The following is a 21,476-nucleotide window of genomic DNA, read 5'->3' as shown; positions in this document are numbered from 1 at the left end:
ATCAGAAAATTGAATTCAGCTATTTGAAAACATTTTGATTTGGCTTGAGAAACCAACAAATGAATGAAATACAAGAATATCTAAAGACAAATGAGCATCTGCCCCTCGCTAAATTCAATTAAAGGTATCTATAGATAGTTACTTGTAACTTCTAGTGAAATTTTTCAGAACTTTCCAAACAGAAAAAGAGGTAGTAGTATTAATGCTGTATTAGAAACCCAGACAGTGGAAACAGAGTAGTCACAAAGCTACTGAAAGATGAAATAAGCACCATCAAAAGTAGAGCTGGCTACAAATACTGCTGGAGGCAGTGTGTCTGCTTAAGACTGAAACTTCTTCCATAAACAGCAATACCTAGGAAAAGGGAATTGTATGCCTCTGAATAGAGACAACTTCAAGAACTATAATTTCCAAAAATTCAGATTTGCTTGAGGAGATGGCAGAAATATGCATCTGAGATTGGCAGCCGTTTAAAAGATCAAGACTTCAAATTTTAGGGTATACAATAGGTGTGGAAGTTTCAATAAAACAAATAAAAAACCTTCAAAATAAATGTGGTAATCTAAAATACACAAGTTGAATTATGACATTTGCTCATCACTAAGATGTATTAAAAGGACAAGACTGCAATCAAGCAAATATAGTAACTCCGTACTTTAGAGTCTCCACCCTTACATTCCTTGTCACTACAGCTTGCTCTAGTCGTGTAAATGCACCCACCAACACACACTTCTGCACTACCATGACCAAAGCAGTTTTAACCTTACCCTTTCTCTGCCCCCCCGCCCTGCTCCAGTATCATCTGCCTTATGTGCAGACACCAGAATTGTCAGCTGAATACCAATTACAAAATCTTTCTGCTGAGATCACAGATGATATTTATGCAATCATCGCTTCCTTCAGGATGCTGTTTGGATGCTCCGTAATCTATTCAGAAGTAACACCTTTCTTTATAAAACAAGGTGTATGTATGTATACACACAGTTTTTGAAACCAAAGCAGGAAATGTCAAAGCAAAAGGATAGGCAGAATATCGCTTCCTGTAGATGCCAAGATAAATTCTAAGACCTAATGGAAATGACATCTTAACTCGTAAACCACAAAAACCAGCTCTGAAAAAAAACTTAAACATCTGAAAGCCTACAGCGTTCTCCCTTAACAGATACACATTTTAGTAAGAGGAAAATATTTTTATTTGATGTTTCTGCAAACCATCCAGCACCTTCCTCAGAGCTATACAAATAATTTTATTGCACCAGCCTGGAGATTGAAAGTCACAAATCCAATTGGTCAACTACACAGAAAGTCAAAGATAAGATATGCGGTTTCAGAAAAATAAGTAATTGGAAGAAGCCATATAAATATGAGTTCAAAAGTTGTTTTGGCCTTCTGCTTCACACACAAAGTAGCACACTTTCTGTTCCAGCTCAAGGGCTACAAGATACTGCAGTAGGGAGAATGCCACCCATTAACTGAGAACATTTACTGCCTTTACAGTGACCTTGCACTGCATGAACATGAACAAGTACCACGATTTTACTCTTTAGAACAGCATTTAAAGTTACAGTGATTTTTTTTTTTTTAATTAAGACAATCTTGATGACAGTCATTGGAAATCAATATAAGGATATGAAAGTGCTGATAAAAAAAAAAAAAGAAGATTTACCAAGAAACTAATATTATGCTCACGGACAAACAACTAGCTTGCACGTGCTTGGACAGAAGCATATGCTGGGGAAGTGTGTCAAAGTGTGTCATGCTAGAGTATATAAAAAGAGATCACCTTTTCTTAGGAAAAGTTATTAGCTGCACATGAAGTTATGTGCAAGGTAAGCATCGTCTGCTTGAGATAGCAGCAGTTCTGGACAACAACGAATAATGACACTGAGCTGGTTTTTTTTAAACCACTTTCATTGATGTATCATATTTTAAACATCTTTGCATGCATTAAGCAGCTATTTTAGACTGGCCACTGCAAAGAGAACAGGAAAGGCAAAACTCCCATCCGAAGCACAGCTGTTGGAGAGAATTGGCCTGGAGCTGCCTTGGCAGGAAGCTCACATTAGTTTGAGCCATGTAATAGCCACATTTGAGGTGTGAGGCAACCCATGCTATTTCCTCAGTATTCATTCACCTTCTACTGGCCAAAAAGGAAACAAGGAACCATATGGGCCTTGACAATGGCGTCACGGATGCTATTAGTTAAGATGAAGCAAGGTACGCTTCAGGACTGATGCTGTTATGGTGGCTTAGGGCAAAAAGGAGAAAAATCAACAAGAAGTTAGCTTCCTCCTTGGCTACTGCAGGTCTTTAGCTACAGGATGGCAAATATATACCTATGTCCCAAAATTAGACTTTATTTTTCCCCAGTTGTCTGCTCTGGCAAGAGCTTCATAGCAAAAAAGGGAATTAGAACAGGGAATGATTTACATGTCAGTGTACACTTACTTGTTGAACTTACAACACAGCAGAAAGAAAATCTCAAGAATTGTTCAGACATAAAAACAAATTCCCAGAATTCCCCAAGATCACCTGTAACATTTTTAGCAATTTACTCTTAAATTATACCATCCTCTTTTACTAATACACTGGTTCATAACTACAGAGCCTGATCCAAAGCCAAGTGAAATCAATGGAAGGATCCCCACTGACCTAAATGGCTTTTATCAGCCCATTGGCACATTGGCTGATTTTTAACATAAACAGTATGCAGTATCACTGTTCCATTTAAAAAAAATGCATATTGTAGATGTAAATTTACAAGAGAAATATCAGAAAGCCTAGAGCAGTATTATCTGCAAGCAGGTGGTGCAGTATCATCTCTCGAAGTTCTCTGCCAGAAACTCTTGAACTTTGAACATTTTTTCTTGTGCTCAGCATACAATTTAAAGTATAACCTACAGAGATCTAGGACACTTTGTTACTGCCTATTCTAACAGCATGCCAAATGCCAAAATGAAAGGCTACTACCTTATTTGGATACATGTTTTGCTGACTTCAGCACCTCTACAAATGATCTAAATAACACTCGAAGTTAGTTCTTATCAAAACCTCTAAAGTCTGTTAAAGTAGAATAAGAGTTTCTTATAATTTAATTCTTGCTACTGGCCAGGGTAAGAACAATCATAGAAGAAACTGCCTTTAATTTTTTTCATGAAAAATGTGCCTGCCTCAAAGTAACACAGTAATTTTTACTATAATTCACTTACAGGAGGAAAAAACAACAGAAGGATGTCCCTGCAGTGTGTATTTATAACATCAATATGTTCCATTGCACAGATTTCCATTCCAGCATGTGCTGATCAAATTCTTGTCTCATGGTATAGTTATGAAAGTAAGCAGAAATACGATCAAATTGCATTTGTTACATATACTTCCCAAAACAAAAGCAAGTAGAACTTGCTTTGAAAGTATTCACTTCAGAAAACAAAAAATTGAAGGAATTGGTGAGTGATCATCAAAAAACCTAGAACTCATAAAATATTTAAGGCTTCTTATTGATGGATATTTAAATTGGCCAGATTTACAGATATCATTCCCGAAATGCTCTTCCCAAAGAGTTTTACACTTTAATGCTCGGTATTTTATTGTTATTAAATAAACCCTTCAAACCTTGAGCATCTTCTAATCATGGAGCTATAAAAGCCTTCAGGAAGACAAGGGTCATTATTCCCGTCTTATGGATGGGAAAAGCTTAACAAGAGCAGGAGTAATTTGATTTGCCCGCAGCCATAAGCAGGTTAATGTTGAAGCTAGAAAAAGAATCTTAATTTACATAGTTTCGAGCCACTATTTTATCAAAGGGTCAGCCTGCCTTCTCCTTATCATTATACATGTTCTGTTTACAGTAAAGAAATTAAACTCAAAGAATAAAACAATCAGTATTAAATAATTAACATATCTCTCTTTTCCAACTCTGTGCTTTGTGGATGTACACAGGGAGATGGATGCGTTTATAATGTTCAATCAGTTAAACTGATTCAAACCAGAAAAGAAAGTTTAGATTGCTTAACCTAAATATAGTCATCAAGTCCATGAAGTTGCCACTGTATTCAGAGTATCTGCCATGCAGCACTAGCAAAGATTTTGTAAAGCAAAACTCTGCTGAATGCGCTCATAAATATTAGAACATTCTTGATATGCTACACTGAAAACACTGAATCTGTGCTGCAAGCAACGAGTGCTGCATATCAATTTTTGGAAAATGCTAGTAGTATTTGTATCCAGAGATAGTACTAGCAATACAAAGTGGCAAGATACTGAAATTGGCATTACAATGTGTTATACAATTATTTTGGGTCAAAGTAGCCCATTGTACATAAATTCACATAATGAAGTTCAACTAACAATGGACTTGGCACAGAGAAACAGATCAGCAGCTGCACTGGGAATTCAAAGGGGGAAAACTATTTTAATGTTCAATGTGTGTATGAAATCATCTTTGAAACTGGCTGAAAAATGCAAATAATATACATTAAAATTATAATTCCTTAAAGAAAATTCAAGCTTGCTTAAAATGTAAACTGATTCCAAAATTAAGGGGTTTTAAGAGCTGTGATTAGCTGATGAGAGGTGTTTGGGCCAGATGATATTGTAGCTATGATGGCACTATATCATTACTGACTCACCTTCGTTTTTTTCCACGTTGGCAGTTACAGTTCATACACAAGACTCCAAACACTTTCTACAAAGTCTTTTGGAGAGGTATTAAGAAGGTGACAACTGACAGAAAACTTGTCTTGTTCTGTGGCAGCAGGAAACACTGTCTAAACAGCGGTTTGAGAGCATATTATGGTAATGCAGAGCAACGCATGCATTACACAACACAACACAACACTAAGCAGTACCATTTAAAGAATACACAAAGCTGTCATTGATTTTTAATATCAGCATTAAAGGTTTCCATTCTAAGTAATTACATTTTGTAGGAAATATCTTTAGATGATGTTGTGCCTATTTATAAGGGATTAGGAGAATATTATACAAACAAGTGCAGGAAGACACATTTTGCTATGACCATTTTTTCAAGCACGATTCCTCCCCTGATATTTAAACGAGACATTTCTACAGCTGCTATAAGGAATACTGATTAAAAGGGATGGTATTTTGTTTTGTTTGTTTGTTTTTTAGACAAGTCTTTAGAGATTATTTTCTCTTTCCCTTTAGGGTGAATAATTGGCCAAGCTGTCTTGTCTTTTCAAAATTTCAAAAGCCTGCCTGCATGCAAACATATTTATCTGAGATCTGGGACATCTGGGATGCAGGTGAGAGATGGGCAGAGGGGTTTCAGAAGGGGCGAATGAGCCCGTATGACACAGAATAACCACAAACTTCAGGAACAGACGATTTTTGGACCTGGGGAAACCACTGGCAAGGTTTTTCCTACGGATGCAAACACTACTCATGGATCAAGCAGCAGCCAGATGAGAGGTCCTGATGAAGATATTCTCTAACTAGCCTTCATCTGAAGGGTGAAGCCTTCCTTAATAGCCGGACCAGTGCAAAGACTCCTACAGGGCAGCTTCCTACCTCAAAATGACTGTCCTGCCCCACAGAAGAGCTTCCCTTTAAACTGTCCTGGCAGTCCACCAGGTCATGCAGATATTTTAGGAGTTTCTGGATACTGCTGAATGTGACAATGTTCTGTGGTGGCAAAGACTAATTTGCCCCCACAAGAGACCAACATTTGAGGCACGGAAAGAAAGAAGGGGGGAACCCCCCACAAAATGGGAGCTAGTGTGCTGGGAAGGGAAATCATCCTGACAAGATCAAAGGTACAGCCACACAAGTTTCCATGAAAGTCTATTTTGAACCCTGCTTGCCCTGCCTCAGCATTTGGATGAGATTTGAAGTGGGACTGAGACCCACCACTCGTTCAGCTGCGGTGTCCGATATGACATTTGTGCTCTTTGCCACGTGACAGGAAGAAGCTGAAGAACCTCTCCATCAACTTTTTGGATACATCAAGCATTGCCCTCAATAACATAACATTAATACCTGCTTTGCAGCAGGTGTTCAGTGATGCCTCCAAAGTAGCTCTGGGATACAAAGCATTATAAAGACCTCCACTACAAAAAAAAAAACACAAAACCAACCCCCTCCCCCCCAAAAAACCAAAAAAACCCAACCATATGACATGACGACAGCTGCTTTTGTTTTGCACAGCTTCCAAGCATACAAAAATACAAAGAGTACAATTACCTAGAATCCCTTGTCAACCCTGGTCCACTGAGTACGCAGAGGGACTTCTACTGTAACCAGCTACCTCAAACCACTTCCCAAAGCTGCTAGGCAATGGCCTGCATTTTGGCTGATACACTCTGCATCTCAAACTTTTAATTTAAGAAGAAGGAAAAAAAAAAAAGAAAAAAGAATGAAGTTCGTCCAAATCAGTTCAAATGTACCGTTTCTCCCAATTACTGTGGAGTGCACAGGCCATCATCATAGCGCATCATTACGCTTCGGAATAATCTAGCATAAAGTCCTATAAATTAGCTTAAATAGCTTGTGTGTTTTCATCCATAAGAGTGTATTTCATAAAGATGTATCACTGGTATTCAATGTACAGGGATCTAAATTAAGCAAGTGCATTGCATCTATTTTATATGAACTTTAATAAGGAAAGCCTAATTTCAGAAACAAACAAACAAACAAGCCACCACCTATCTATGAAGTTTAAACATTATGTCAGAGGAGAAAAAAAAAAATTATTTGGTGTTTACACATTAGGCCCTGTTGCCTGTTTTTTTTCGTTTGTTTTTTGTTTTGTTTTGCTTTGTTTTAAAAGGAATGAACCTTACTGCTGGCATTTCTATTCAAGACAAGCTTGTGTTTTATAGAAAAGGGTTCAAAATTTAGTGACATATATAAGAACAACACAGTCAAAAAACTCTAAAACATGATTTACAACTCAATTTAAGGAAGCTTCCAATTTAGAAGAAACAGCAATTGCATGAGAACAATGCAGATTCCCTAGATTCTTATCAAGGTCTGTTAGTTTAGGTGGCTTCATATCAAACCCTAAGTACTAATATGTCTTGACAGTGTATCACCTTTCAAAAAAATCACAGTAACGCACCTGCATGCTCTAAACAAATTCTACTAGAATCTATATTGCATACTGAGATCTTTAAAAAAAAAAAAAAAAAAAAAAAAAAAAAATCAGATGCAGAGTTCTAACAGTTTTGTTTTGGATCACTGGTGAGTACATATATAATGACTTTCACCTCCTGAAACCTCTCTGCTTCATTCTTATGCATAGACTTGAAGGGACATTTATGCGTTTGGTTTGCTGCATCAATTCAGAGGATAGAGTTACTGTAAAAATTTACATTACTGCAGGCATGTAGTGATAAAGCAGACAAGCACAAGGAATAAGAGATTTTACTGCATTTTTTCTGTCTCTGATGGAGAAGAAAAGTGTAGTCATTTGTTATGACAATAGCCACAAAGTTTGATTTGTTTATCTATTATATTACATTTTATTTATGCAGAAAAGTTTTTGAAAGAAATTTAAATTTCCAGACAAATCACAAATTTGACCTATCCATCCAGATGGCGTTTCTTCTGAATTGATCATGTATTTCAATTTGCTGTACCCACTTCTAGTTTATAGTTGTGACATATGCAACATGCCAAGGACACTTGCCGAATCTCAAAGTTAATTTGAATAAAACAGTATTTTATATACTACTTTCCATGCCACACTATTAAAAACAGAAATAAAGCATTTTTTTTATTCCTCCTATCATATGCCTGTAATAAACATGGCACTATATTTAAAATGGAATTACAGAATTCTTTAATAAATGAATAAATAAATATGCTTAAAGTCTCAATGGATTAGTTTTACTGTAACTCATTATTCTGCTGAATGTCTTGGAATCACAGGTGAATCAATCCTTTGGTGCGGACAGGAAGGTGAAGGATAGATTTTTATAAACTAAGAGGTGCTTGTTTTTAACTAAGGGTATAGCTCACTGGCTGCTTGAGTAGAACAACTGGGGACTTCCTAGACCTTTGAGCTTTCCCTCTACTTCTACCAATGACTTTTTTTTTCTTAATCCTTTTGAGGGATAGGCTGAGTTAATTTGGGGCTGGATGAATTCCCTGAGCCTTCTTGCAGATACTAGCAGCGTAAAAAAAGACGACAACAGTGCAGGGATACAGCAACCTAGACATGGCTGAAAATACCATGGCTCACTTTTGTTTAAACTGTACTACGTTTCCAATAATTAATGCAAATTTCAAATCCTAAATTCCCAGACATGTCACTGATCCTTATTATACGCAACATTACTCCAATTCATATGATTTTTCTTGTTTTATTTCTCACTGTTATTCCAAAACACCAAGTAATCAAAACAAAAAAACTCAGCCCCAGAATCAATTTTAAATGTATATTCTGGGTTGTTATAATTAGTGTTTTGGTTATTTTTTTTAAAGAAGTTATTAAAAGCTGGTAGAAAAATATCAGCTTTAATGGTTTTTCTAAATCCTTTTTTGGCCTGTCTTGGTAAAATTACTGTATTGCTGAAGGTATCAGGATTAGAATACCAGACATATTGTAAATGTAAGACTTCAAATATTTGCCTGAAATACCAATTATAAATAATAGGAATTAAAATTATTGTCAATACCTGTGGTTAAAGGCAGATGAGTGACACGATTTAGACAGGTGAGAGTGAACCAGGTTGATGCTAATGTTGCTCCAGATAAAAGCAGCAGCAGTATAAATTTCAGCATGCCCCTGATAAAATCTGCAAATCTAAAACAAAAGCACAGATCAGAGCAGTATAAATGCTATTCTTCATATTATTTGTGATGCTTGACAATTAATTCAATATATTCTCATTAAACATTTCAGAGGCTATAAAATAATTTAAAAATTGCTTCCCATTGCCTGAAACTGCAAAAAAAAAACCCCAAACCAAAAAACAAACAAAAAGACCATTTCTACAGAATGGTGATATCGCTAGCTGTCAAGCTGAATAGCCACGGATTTTACAGCTGTCAGAAAATAACAACCAAAACAAAAAAAATCTTAAGGCATCATTGAAAATACTTGGTATACAAGAATAATTTTTTTTTCTGCATTTGTTGGACACAACATCACACCACTACTTACTTTGCTGTTTTGTCAGTGTTTGCCAGTCTCTCTTGGCAGACACACTGATCAACTAGCAGATGAGGAATTTGATATATTTCAGTCAAAATATAGTTAAGTGTTGAGATTCATTCCTGTGGGAGATGACAAAACTGCAAGTACCAGAATCCCCAGATAGAAGAGGACAAGGTATGACTTTTGAACCCTCACATTTATTGGTAATGAAACTCTCAACAGCTTAGGCGAAGCAAGATTTTTCTTTATTTTTATTTTTTTGATATATGCAGTCACTCTGCAGATGGCTATACTGGTTTAAAATGTTTCAGAAACCAAGAGACTTGGTGCCACTCTTCTCCTACAGACATGCCCTACTGATGACCTGGGAGAGGATATCTGTGTAACAGACTGCCCAAGGACTTGCACAGAGGTAAATAAGAGCTTTATACCACCTGATGGTGCAATCACTTTTTTCATCTGCTTTCAATTCTCTTTCAAGGAAACATAATACATTTGAACAGTAATACATGGCCTATTTATCAGTGCAGCTGCTCTTTTCAAAAGGGATTTCAACATGGATACAGAAAAAAAGATATATTAGAAAAGGTAAGGTCATTTAATCTACCAGCAATTTGCCATAGTCTCCTGGTCATCAAGGAATATACGCCTTAGGAAGGTCTTCTGCCCTCAGAGTCCCATACCTCTACCAGACTGACGGCAGCACAACCCACCCAGCTTGGCTCATGGTGGAATCCATCCAGCCTGTTGGCTACTTGCCTTCTCTCCCCTGACAATGACCATTTTACAAGCCGATATTATATATAGCTTACTTGATAAAACGAATAATGCTACCAACATTTTGAGAACTAGGAGTTCTAGCTTCATATATATCACAAGAGATGTATGACTTACTGAATCCGAAAAAATTATCACATCTTTCCTTCTATTTTGACTCTCCCTGTGCTTTAATTCCACACTGAATTTAGCAGTCAGTAATTCAATAAGCAGTAGAGGAAGATCAATGCTGTATATGATCTTAAAAGTTTGTAACTGTAGTGTTCAAATGGCATAAGCATTAATCTCTAGTAGTAAGAGGTTAGCTGCTAGTTTTTCCTGACGATTCATACCCAGCAATCAGGATCACCTCTCTTCAATAGTAACTCAGTTTCTTTAATTATTCGTTGTGATCACTGGGGTCAAAACCAGCAACATAAAAAGCTTCTCGGAAGCATGGCAAAGTGCAAACTTTAGTTTTCTTCCAGAGACTCCCTTCTTCGCCTGTTGGCAGCCAGCAGCAGTATTCCCTGTTCTAGAGGCAAGAGCAGTTACGTATATACTGCCTAATGAAAAAAGTGTAAAAAAAGTCAGCCTGCAGGAAGAGAGATTCATAAAAAACAGGGCTGGAAGGGGTCACTAGGGCATCCTTTATTTCTGTCCTATTACCAGGTATATGTGTGGATGGCAGGATGCATCTAAACCATTCAAGACAGTTAAGCGGAGCACATACCTGCCTTTACCGAGCAGTTGCAATTCTTTCTGGCAGAAAGAGCATGGTTTCAGTATTAGTGGTAGAAGCATGCTTCGAGGATCACTCGGATATCACGGGCATCAGAGCCAAAAAGGGACAAACAAACTGAAAGTTTTATGTGGCTATTGAATTTAGCCAGCAACAGAAATAATGGAAACAATAATTTAGCAAACTGGCCTGGATTTTGTAATTGAGGGATTTCTGCTTCTTGTCTGGTTACAGGAGAATAAAGACGACTGTAAAACTAGTCAACTTTCCAGAACACTAGTTTCAATCCAATAATTGTGAAGAATGTTTTTTATTTTTTCCTCTAGTCCTAGCAGCAATGATTCCTGCCTTCAAAACCCTCTGTTCTGTTCAAAGCCTTCTTCAGTATCTAGCACGTAGTGGGATATCTGCGTCTGCTAAAAACGTAGGCAGTGCAGGACAGAAGGTATATACTTGCCCATAACACATCTAGGACACAGATCTCTGAGCGTAGCATTGGTAACCATCTCCTGCAACCCACCAAATCCAGCCCTGGGCTGTATCCTATAGTTAAATCTGTAACATAAACCTATGTTGCTGACAACACTGTCTGTTGCTAAGGAAATTATCACCATGTCATAAAGTTTCAGCATTTTGACTACGCTGTAGGTTAAAAGCGGAAAGAAACATTGGGCTGTGAAGGACAAAACCTCAGAAATATCTATGATCATTAGCAAATGTGACAAAAACAAAATCCGAGAAGAGCGAATAGATTTATGTTTTCAGTGCGATAATATGAATGTTGCTCTTTTGACACTGCTTTTCTTCAAACCAGTATCGTTCTAAAGCTGCCGGCACAGGGTACAACACCTGCCAGAAATCCAAAATAGCCCAGGCTTTTCAATTATAAAAACGCATTACACAAATTAGCTAAACATATCTAAGTTCAGGGCTATGGGGAGAGCAGGGGGTGGAAAGCAGGAAGATTTATATCTTGTGCCGAGGAAAACTTGCACCATTTCGAAAATGAGATAGATAAATAAATTTCCAAACTGTGTGTTACTTTTTATATAGATGATTTAACACCTACTGTGACATGCAGGGACAAATGCTCCAGTGCAAACCTCAGGTTGTTATATATCTAAATGGTAGAATCTACACTGCCAGAAATGGCAAGAGCAAATTCCTAAGCTGTCCCAATTTTGCTTTGACAAATCAGCAGAAACAAAGTTAGGAAAAAACCCAGCTTCTTGGGAGCGGTTAAGGGAGAGCGCTGCTTGCTTGGCAAGTCACAGATCTGACATTGAAATACATCAGCTTGTCACACTTGACAAGAATCATTACCTAATTTTCCTAATTACAACTTTCAGCAGATTACGGTCCGACTCGTCATTGATTCAACGCTACACAGATAACTGCTGAATAGGCCTAGGAGGGAGAGTCATCCATCAGGAGTGACAAATCGCCCTGTCCCTCACTTTCTGTGGGCAAACCCTCCCGTTTGAACTCCCTGAGTTGGAGAGACATATTTGAAGGCAGACTGTTGGTTGTTTTTTTTTTAAATTTACTCAAAACCAAAACTCTGAATGCTACAAAAGCCTCGTATTCAATAGGGTTTGAAATCAATTCTGAAGCAGTTAAAGAGACTGTCAGCATTTCCTGTTACTTAACCCAGGCAATATATTAAATAAATTCATCTTCCATAAAGGTTGAGATTTGCATGTTGGCACCAAGTCAGCAGCTTCTCTCCTGACAAAGCTAAGGGAGCTGCTAAGGGTGCTCCTCTACTTTTGAAATGCCCCAATATAAGAGCGATTAATCCCAGATGTGAAGGATTAGACCAGCATACTAACTCCTTCATCACATAACCTGCTGCAGCATCTAGGTCATTTACTGGGTAGAGTTTCTTTTACAACAGCTGGTTTTAAACATTTACTTGTTTTACACAGAAAGCCTCATACCCAAGCTGAGCTAATCAAAAGTGACTCTTTGTGGAAGCAATCAGCGTGTGAGCTGCGTTTCAATAGACTAAGTCCTCTGGGTAGCATTTGGACTGGAGAGAAGGGAAACATTTGCTTCTTTCCCTAGGTCTGAGGGTATTTTCCTCTTCCTCCTTTTTGGCTGCCAGGCAGCACGCAAAATGTCAGGAAGAGAAACCCCACGTTTCTTTATGTATTACCTGCTCTTTATCAGAGTACACAAAAAAGAGAGTTTCAAGTTCTGCCCTAAAAAGATGCCAGTTTGGGGCCACGATCCCACAGTGACTACAATGATGACAGATCCCTGCACTCGCAGAACTGGAATCTGAAAATATTGATTTTAGTCTGTTTTATAAACTCACTGCTCAAGGACCTCCTGAAAGCCTTTTTTTTCTTCTTTTTTTCTTTTTCTTTCTTTTTTTTTTTTGAGGGAACCTCAACAGAGAAAAAGCTGTGGCCTTTAGGCAGGGCGTTCCATTCCTTGCCTTGTCCATTCCCCATGTCATTCAGCATTCACGAGAACCAGAGCTGTCTGAGTCTGGATATGTAGAAAGCATGGGTACATCCACAGTGCAGCACATAGCAGAGAACAGTTAGGCCATACAGGAACCCAACAGCCTAGCCAAAATGGGCCCAGACTAGTTTGGCGTGGAACTTAATGTTATTGTGTCTGGGCTGCCTGTGCTACATTCCCAAGATCCCTGCAGGAATCAATATGCCCAAAAGTGTTGATGGAAGGAGACAGACACTATATTTCTTTGATGTTTTCCAAATCTGCTAGGATGGATAGCATTCTCCCTAATACCAGGCAGCTGGATTCACAGTAACTATGTTCAAAAGGAGCAGACAGCAAGCACTTGTCAGGAATAACAGTACAACTTGTCAACTTGAGGCATATGCACATGGAGCTCTCAACCCTCAAAGACCAGAAATATGGAATATACAAATCATGGCTCTACAACAAACACATCATAACCCTGGAACTATGCATTCTCCCTTTCAAGTACCTAAAAGATGAGAGAAAAAGTTAGTTATTAAGAGTATAAGCCAAGTTATAATCACAGTTGAAGAAATGGAGAAGGACATATAATTATTCTTACCTTGCCATTGCTATGCCAACAACACAACCTCCAACTATGGACCAAAATCCAATCCAGCCTGCATCTACCTGACAGAAACCAAAGAAATGAACATGGAGAAATGTGTTAAAGCTGAAAAAATGAGATTTTACTTTCAAAACAAATGGTAAACAGGGGCTGCAAACTGCTAGCAAACCATCCTCTCCCACCCAGCCAATCTGAAGAGCAACATTTTTTCTAGGATATTCTAAGGAAAAGAAATGACCAAGTAGCCTATGACCTAAATGTGACCTCTCTTTATAGAATCACCTGAGGAATGTCCCCTATATTATATATTTTTATAATACTCTATTAAAAGCTTAAAAATCCTCTTCTCTCCTCTTCATCCTTTCCACCTGGTAAACATTATTTTCTTTTACTGAAGGTGCAGCAGCCAACAATACTCCCACTTGTTTATCCGCCTCTTTGTTCCTGTCAGAAGGTGCATACAGTTCTCAAAATATTAGCCAGTAGTGAACAGTTCGCAGGAAGAATCATGACAGTTTGGAATGCCAAAGCTACAGTTTATTTTGTTTAAAGTTTCAGGAGAAGAGTGGTCCATATGTATTAATAGAATCTTAAACAAGAAAACTTGCTAAAAATTGTATGTTAGTGCAAAATAAAAACATACCACTTGCAAAATAGCTGCTGATTATCAGTCAGGAGATACTTACTTGGCTTACATGAACTGGTGTTAATATCAAATCCAGAACACCAGACCAGCCAGAGAAAACACCCAATGGTATAGCATAGGCTAAAGCAATCATCAAGAATCGGAAATTGCTGTGAAGACAAAACATATCAATTAGCTGCTGCTTATATTAGAAATTGCACCAAGATTAGCTGCAAGAGGAAATCACACCCTAGAATCTATACTCTGCCCATCCAGAAAAATAGCGGAGGTCTGAAGAATGAGTAAGCCAGAAAAAACAAGTAAGATATCTGGCTATGTCACTAAAATTCCAGTGGCTGAGATGTTACTGCCTTAGCACCATGATATAAAAAATATATATATATAAAAAAATGGAAAAAAGAGCTATTCTCTCTACATAGTTCAAAGATTTTTGTAACATGCTGGGCCCACATGTTTCTCATTTCCGCAAGCAATTCTTCTCATTTGCATGGGCAACCTATTTAGCCTATGTACTGGGAACAATAAGCACTAATTCAAATGACAAAAAGCATATTTCAAGTATAAACTCAGAAATTCACGCTCTTTGAACAGCACTTTTTGTTTTACTATTTTTTATGTTTGGTGAAATGGAGGGCTTGTGGAATGAGTTGGGTACAGTAGCAAGAGTAGAAAACTTTGACAGTTTGAACTATCAAAAAGCAGAGACAAGCATAAGATTCTGCTCTAAATATTCAATGTGTTTGGTTTTTTTCCCAGTTAAAAATCATTCAACCTTCAGTATTCAGTGACGATGAAGCAGTCAAACTTGTGTTATCATCTTCACTCTAGAAGACTAAACAGGAGTTAGCAGGCAAGTCCTACAAACACCACTACCAACCCTCACCCCCCAATCCCCCATTACTGTAACTGAAAGCAAATACAAAACCTCTGCTAACAGAGGTCCTACCCTTCCTCTGAAATGTTTCGATTTGGGAACAAACACAGAAAATATACTTTGGATTCTGCAACACTGGTATTTCTAGGTCAAGCATTTTGATGGCCATTTCAATTATTTTGTTGCTTCTGAAGTTCTTCCCAAGGTGGTTACTCCAAGGGATATCTGTGTAACCATAAAATGTGCCTCCCCCATCCTTCAAATAATTTACATAAAATAGATACCGATCAGTACCCGTTCCTTGGCATGCAGTGGCAATTTGATAGCACATAGTTAGTAAAGCCAAGAGGAAGGAAAAGAGCTTCAAATATTCTCCAAAACATTCAGAGGTTTGCAGCTTATGCTTTTTTACTCCCTTAGAAGATTCAAAACACACCAGCCAGCATTCTTTGGACGCTATTCATTTTCACACATCCTCTTCTTGAATAACACATTTACATCATATGAACATATCCTCCTCTTTCAATATCATTCATGCCAGATTTATTTTTTTAAATGCAAAGAAAAACGACTCCCAAACTTTCAGTTCTTCCATGCTCTGATTATATTTCTTGGAATGCCAATGCATTTGCTTTCTTCCTGACAATCTTTTTTCTCTCTTAAGAATGCCATACTCTTATCCTAATCTATGTTGTGTCATCTTGGCATCTCTTAAGGCAGGTTTTCCGAAGTTATTTAAGACTATCCATGTAAAAGCTATTCCAATATTTGTAGAATAAAATAAAAGGGAAAGTGTTCATTTTGCATGGACATTATGTAGTTATGTCATAGATTGCAAAGAAGGAAGAAGGCTGAATGCACTGTTCCAAAATAATGTCTGCCCACTACTCAAAATCTTTGGGTATCTGAACCTTTTCTTCATTGTAGAGCTAGTTTTGGGGGTACGTACTTTGTAACTTACCTGAAAGGATCTCCTCTGGCACATTTATCTTCTATAACTCAAGCTGTGGGACAGACCTGCATGTGGGGTGGCTGCTCTGTGTCAGACTGCCTGTGGAGTCTGGTCACATGCAACCTGCAAGCCCAACACTGGAGAACAAGCTCTGCATGACAGTATCCTCCAGCGATGGAGGCTGCTACGTTGTCACACTACCTAGCTTCCAGATTAAGGAAGCTGACCAGGAGAAAGGGGACATGACAGCGACATACTTGGAGTGGCACCAACTATCCAGTGTCATTTTGCCCCCTTGTTCAACAGTAGTCAACACTGGCTATGTTAAGTGTTAAAGCCACCTGAAAGATGCACCTTAAGTACCAGTTCTGCTTTTCCTGGCTCCAGCCACTAGTATTTGTTTTTACAGTTTTGCAGTTGGAAATAGATAAAGCAATGTGCTGTCTGTCCCACCATCCACTGGTGAACCCACACTGTTTCCCATCATATCAGCCTTTATGACAGGACATCAGCATTAGCCACTCTGTTCAGACATTCTGCTAGAATACGAATTGTCTTTTTTCTTCTGTTTTTTCAGAAGTCTACATAATGCTACCAGAATCCATAAGACAGGCTAGTTCAGAGGGGAGCACTGTCAAAGTCAGTCAGCATTTTCAGAGCAAGTTTGACAGTACCTATTAATATCTGAGCAGCTTTCTGACTGGATGGTGATACCATGTGAAAGTTTCATTAAAAAAAAAAAAATGCACAAGAACCCTATTATGAACTTTCAGAATTGCTTACATAGTCCCTTGAAAAATATAAAAGGCATGTAACTGGCTAAGAGCATCTAATTACTTCAAAACAAAATCACTAGAAGCTTTCTTAATGTGAAATTTTAAAATGACTCATCAACTATTTGCTTGTATTAGATTTTTTTTCCCCATGAAAATTAGTGGCATATTCTGAAATAGGAGGAAAAAACCATGTTTACTTTACTCAAGAAACTGAGAAAGGGCATAGTACTTTTTCTAATGGAAATTCAAATTATACTTGTCGTAGAGTGTGATAGACTGTTAAAAGAATTGTGCTTAGCTCCCAAACCATGACTAATCTGTCGTCTCCCATTGCAGGCTGAGAGAGTTGATATCAGGAGATAACCAGAGATCAGGCACTCTTTATAATGTCAGAAGCAGGAAACCTTCAAGTCAGGAGAAAGAACAATATTCCCAAGCAACTCCCAGAAAAAGAGCTTGTGGAGGATAGTTTTTACAGACAGCAACCTATAAAGAGAAGGTTGCACTAAGGTTTCCCTTTGACCCTAAGAAGATGGAAAATACAACTCTGCAAGGAGCAGGTCATGAAGAAGACTGCTCAATGACCTGAAGGCACGAAGGAGTGTGCAAGTTACAAGGATATGATAAATTCCTTTGGTAGCCAAGGGAAAAGGTCAATGACTTTAATGGTGAAATTATGCTACGCAGCTTTATTTTGAAATAATAAAACTGAAGCCTGCAATGAGAAAAGGGAAATGGTGAAAATCTTAAGTCTCAAGTGTTTTTTGGTGAGTGGTTGGGTAAAGTCAGCCCACCAGCTCACATACATCCTAAATATATGAACCCAATTTTCAAACCAGAGGTTAAGGCTGCAATAAGTCATGATTTCCTTGTACTTATCAGCTGATTACCTTCAGTCTACACCGCTATGTCAAAAGAAAGACTCTCTGTGCCAAGAATTATGAAATCTAGATTAGGCAAGCAACAGAGCTGGGAAGTCTAATGAACCAGATGATGGATTTCTCTTGAAGCACAGCAGATACCATTTTCTTTTATAAAACACCCTTGCTTGATAGATTGCTGCTGAAAGGCTCCCCAAGATAAGTGATTTTAATGATGAACTGTTGATTGTTCCATGTACTGAGGAATGAAGATGTGCCTTTGATAGGGGGTAGCATGGAAGAATGCATAAAGACCAGAGGGGAGGAGGGGAATGATCTACCCGACTGCATTTTGAAAATCCTCTTGGATCTCACAAACACTATAAACCACGCTCATTATTTAATTGTCCAGTTTCTTTTATTAAGTTTTGTTGATTGGGGATGGTAAGTCAGTTTCACCATTTACCTCCTGACTTTACCAGTATCTCGGATCCAGTGTTCACAGTACTTTGAACAAGCAATCTATTAGTTGCAAAGCTCCCAAATGGAGTACTGTCAAAAGAAATTTTATATTTCACCAGCAGAGTCAGGTGTTGTTTGGGTTTTTATTTGACAGCAACATTTTTACAACACAGCCCTCAGGCAGGGTCTCACCACACACCAGCTTGGGTGTGTAACAGCATTACTGTGTGCACTAAGTGTCCTTAAGGGAATCGCTCTTTTTTTTTTTTTTTCTTTTTTTTTTAATATCCTGAGTAGGTCACATTGCAGACTAAACCAGTCAGCTGCATTCACACCTTCTCCCAACCACCAGCCTGCTCCAGGATGAACATACATGAGTAAGTATTTTGTCTCACACTTCTGAACTATACAGAACTATTTAGTCACCAAAACTGAAACTAAATCCTCCAAAAACACCAGAAAACAAACATGAAAATAGGGAACGAGCTGCTTTTTCTGGTCCTAAGCACACTTTTAGAAAGCACAGCACGCAATAGGTCTGCAATAACTAAATGTATAAAGCTCTGCACTTATCCTATCAAGTTTTATGTAAGCCCATTTTACGCAGATTTAGCTCCCACTACTAAATCATAGAAGAAACAATTGCAGCAACAGTTTGGAGCTACCCAGTGAAGTCAACCAGACTGCATCATGACAGCAGTTCTCTTATGTCCCGGGAAGTTTATCTATGCAGTAAAAGGTCCAGGGCACAGGCCTTCACAATTATACAGCACCAAAATTCCCATTACACCAGACATTCTACAAATGCCGGGGAAGAGACTGCATCTTACCAAAAGAGCTTATAATCTAAATAGACAGGAAAAAAGAAAGCTGCAAAGCAGGCAATGTCATTTTATTTTAAAACTTCAACAACTTCGAAGAAAACTAATCAGAGAACTTGTCCAGAAACACGTCTGGACACTCCTCTCCTATCCCCACTTCACATTTTAACATACAGTTAATGAGATTTGGGTCATATAATGGATTCAGATATTTCACTCCCTTCTCCCACTGCTGAATGAGAGCAGCTGGATACTCCTTTGAATGACAGGTAGAACCCAAATTCATTTCAGTATAATGAGCACTGAAGAAAGCAGCTTATTATTTAGTTATGCCCAGTGTTAACAACTTATCTCACACCTAGCAGTATGCACACTTTTAACAATCTTGCATGAGCTGATGTAACAAAAGTGTTGTATAAGAAAAGCTGTGCTAACAGGATGACTACAGCAGCATTGATGCTGAAGGACTCTGGCATAAAGGCTTGCGATATACTCAGTGACTGAATACTTAATGTCTATGCTTTTTAGCAGTTAGTATCTTTTTATATGTCTGCATTAATATTTAATGTGATTTTGTTTAAAAACACTGCAAACTAACTTGTTTGTTCTATGAGAAGATTAAAGCACACTTGTTTTTGTTTACTTAGGTGCTGAACTGCTTTGAACTGGAAACCCAATGAGAACCTACCTTAAGAGTCTACAAAAACTTCTCCTGTAGCTAAGCCGTTGACTAGCTGCAGCCACGCTGGGAGGGAATGGAGGGCGTGAGGGGAAGTAGGCCAGCGCTGCGGAAAATATCAAGGAAACCATTCCAAATTCTAAACAAGAGGGCAAAGAAAAACAAAACAGAGAACGGATGTTAGCATTGAAAGACTTCTTTCAGCACAGTATCGTTATCAGCTAGCCTCCAACACACAAAGTCTATCCCAAGCGCTTTACCGTTTCCAACAGCAGAATTCTAACTTGAAGGAGTTTTTGTTTTTTCCTCCCCAAGCAAGATTTCAAACTGAGATGGAGAATCAATGAGATGGAGAAACACTGCAGAGTAAAGGCTCACACATTAACAGTTGAGGAACTAAGTGAAGCAAAAGGAAAGCTGTCAGGAAGAGGGGATGGAGACTGATATGGTCTGTAAGACAGACTGGAGTGAGTTCATTTGCAGATTTAGAGAGAACTGCAATATGAATATTTGGTTGCATTTCCTTGTGATTGAAGTAATATGATGCAGGTAACAGTGTGCTGGAGATTTTGAACAGATGGGTCCGGGGAAGCCCCAGGGCATGGAATTGCAATTATTCAGTGTGCAAGATGATGAAGGTAAACAAAAGGTCAACCAAGGCAGCATCTTGGGCACAAACAGTATTACATGGCAGTAGAACATAAAGAGAAAACTGCAGGAGCAGCCATGCCTCAAGGAAAGAGAATACAGGTAAGAGGGAGAGAAAATGAAAGAATACAGCTATTTGCAGATGCTCCTCTTGTTGAGCAGCAGGTATTCTAGATCTTCAAAAAATTTCACACTATAAGTTTGGACCCAAAGCTGCAAAGTGATGAGCACCTCACAAAAAATGCTCACCAAGCCCTGTGAGCAGACATTCTGAGGAAAAACAACTCTACCCACAGTCGGTCTAATTTGTTTTACAGGCCTTTTACAATGTACATGGTGTTCTCCACAGTCCTTAATACAAATATTTTTCCTGTCTGCTTTGAAAACAAGATTCTTTATTGCTGGAGACAAAAATGTATAGCTGAAGTGTGTTATCTTAAAAAGAACTGTGATCTTATTACAAAGAAGTGTTCACCAACACCACAAATTCCAGCAGAGCTGGATACTCAGTTGCTTTCATTTTCTTTTTTCTTTTCTTTTTTAATAAATCAATATGAATGTGGCACTTCGCCAGCTCTTCTGCTAAACCTAAAGAAAATAAATTCAGGAAAGCGAAAAGTAAATAATACTCAGAGTCTGAATGGACCAGTGGTAGATGGGGAAGAGAAATGAATTTTTTCTATTTGGCAAAAATATCTAGATGGAATCCTCTATACAGAAAAAAGTCTACACTAAATTTCATTTGAAGGCTTACTGGGAATGTGACAATGCCATTCTCCACAATCAAACACTAAAGGATTCATTTTGAACTATCTGGTTCCTCTTTTTCCTACTGCAGTCTAATTAAAGGTTTTGAGGGTCAAGGGCACTTTAACTAAACCTTCTTCTCACTACAACAAATCCTCTGTGCTCCAGAAATAGATTAATTCCCTTCCTGTACATTACTGTTTTCAAGAACAGGAGTAGTGAATAAAGAACTGGCCATAGCTGATTATCCCAGATCTAAGAAAGAGGTGAGAGGCTCCATCATTGTAAGATGACATCGGACAGGGAAGCAAAGCTTGTCAAAAGCTAT

The 21,476-nt window shown here is 38.1% G+C and overlaps 1 protein-coding gene across 2 annotated transcripts in view; it reads right to left on the bottom strand.

The window, feature by feature from the left end:
- Positions 1 to 21,476, bottom strand: part of SLC49A4 (solute carrier family 49 member 4) — a 70,905-nt gene that overhangs the window by 12,753 nt on the left and 36,676 nt on the right. For both annotated transcript variants that reach the window (XR_010884601.1, XM_013960414.2), the window contains exons 4-7: positions 19,763 to 19,892; positions 14,370 to 14,478; positions 13,678 to 13,745; positions 8,640 to 8,767 (exon numbers count right to left, since the gene is read on the bottom strand). Coding sequence is in view for 1 of the 2 variants with exons in the window: in XM_013960414.2 (XP_013815868.2) it covers positions 8,640 to 8,767; positions 13,678 to 13,745; positions 14,370 to 14,478; positions 19,763 to 19,892 (435 nt within the window). In the remaining variant the exon portion in view is untranslated. The remainder of the gene's footprint in view (positions 1 to 8,639; positions 8,768 to 13,677; positions 13,746 to 14,369; positions 14,479 to 19,762; positions 19,893 to 21,476) is intronic.

The sequence above is a fragment of the Apteryx mantelli genome, chromosome 6 (assembly GCF_036417845.1).
Source record: "Apteryx mantelli isolate bAptMan1 chromosome 6, bAptMan1.hap1, whole genome shotgun sequence".
NCBI lineage: Eukaryota > Metazoa > Chordata > Aves > Apterygiformes > Apterygidae > Apteryx > Apteryx mantelli.
This window is presented reverse-complemented; position numbering and strand designations above follow the sequence as displayed.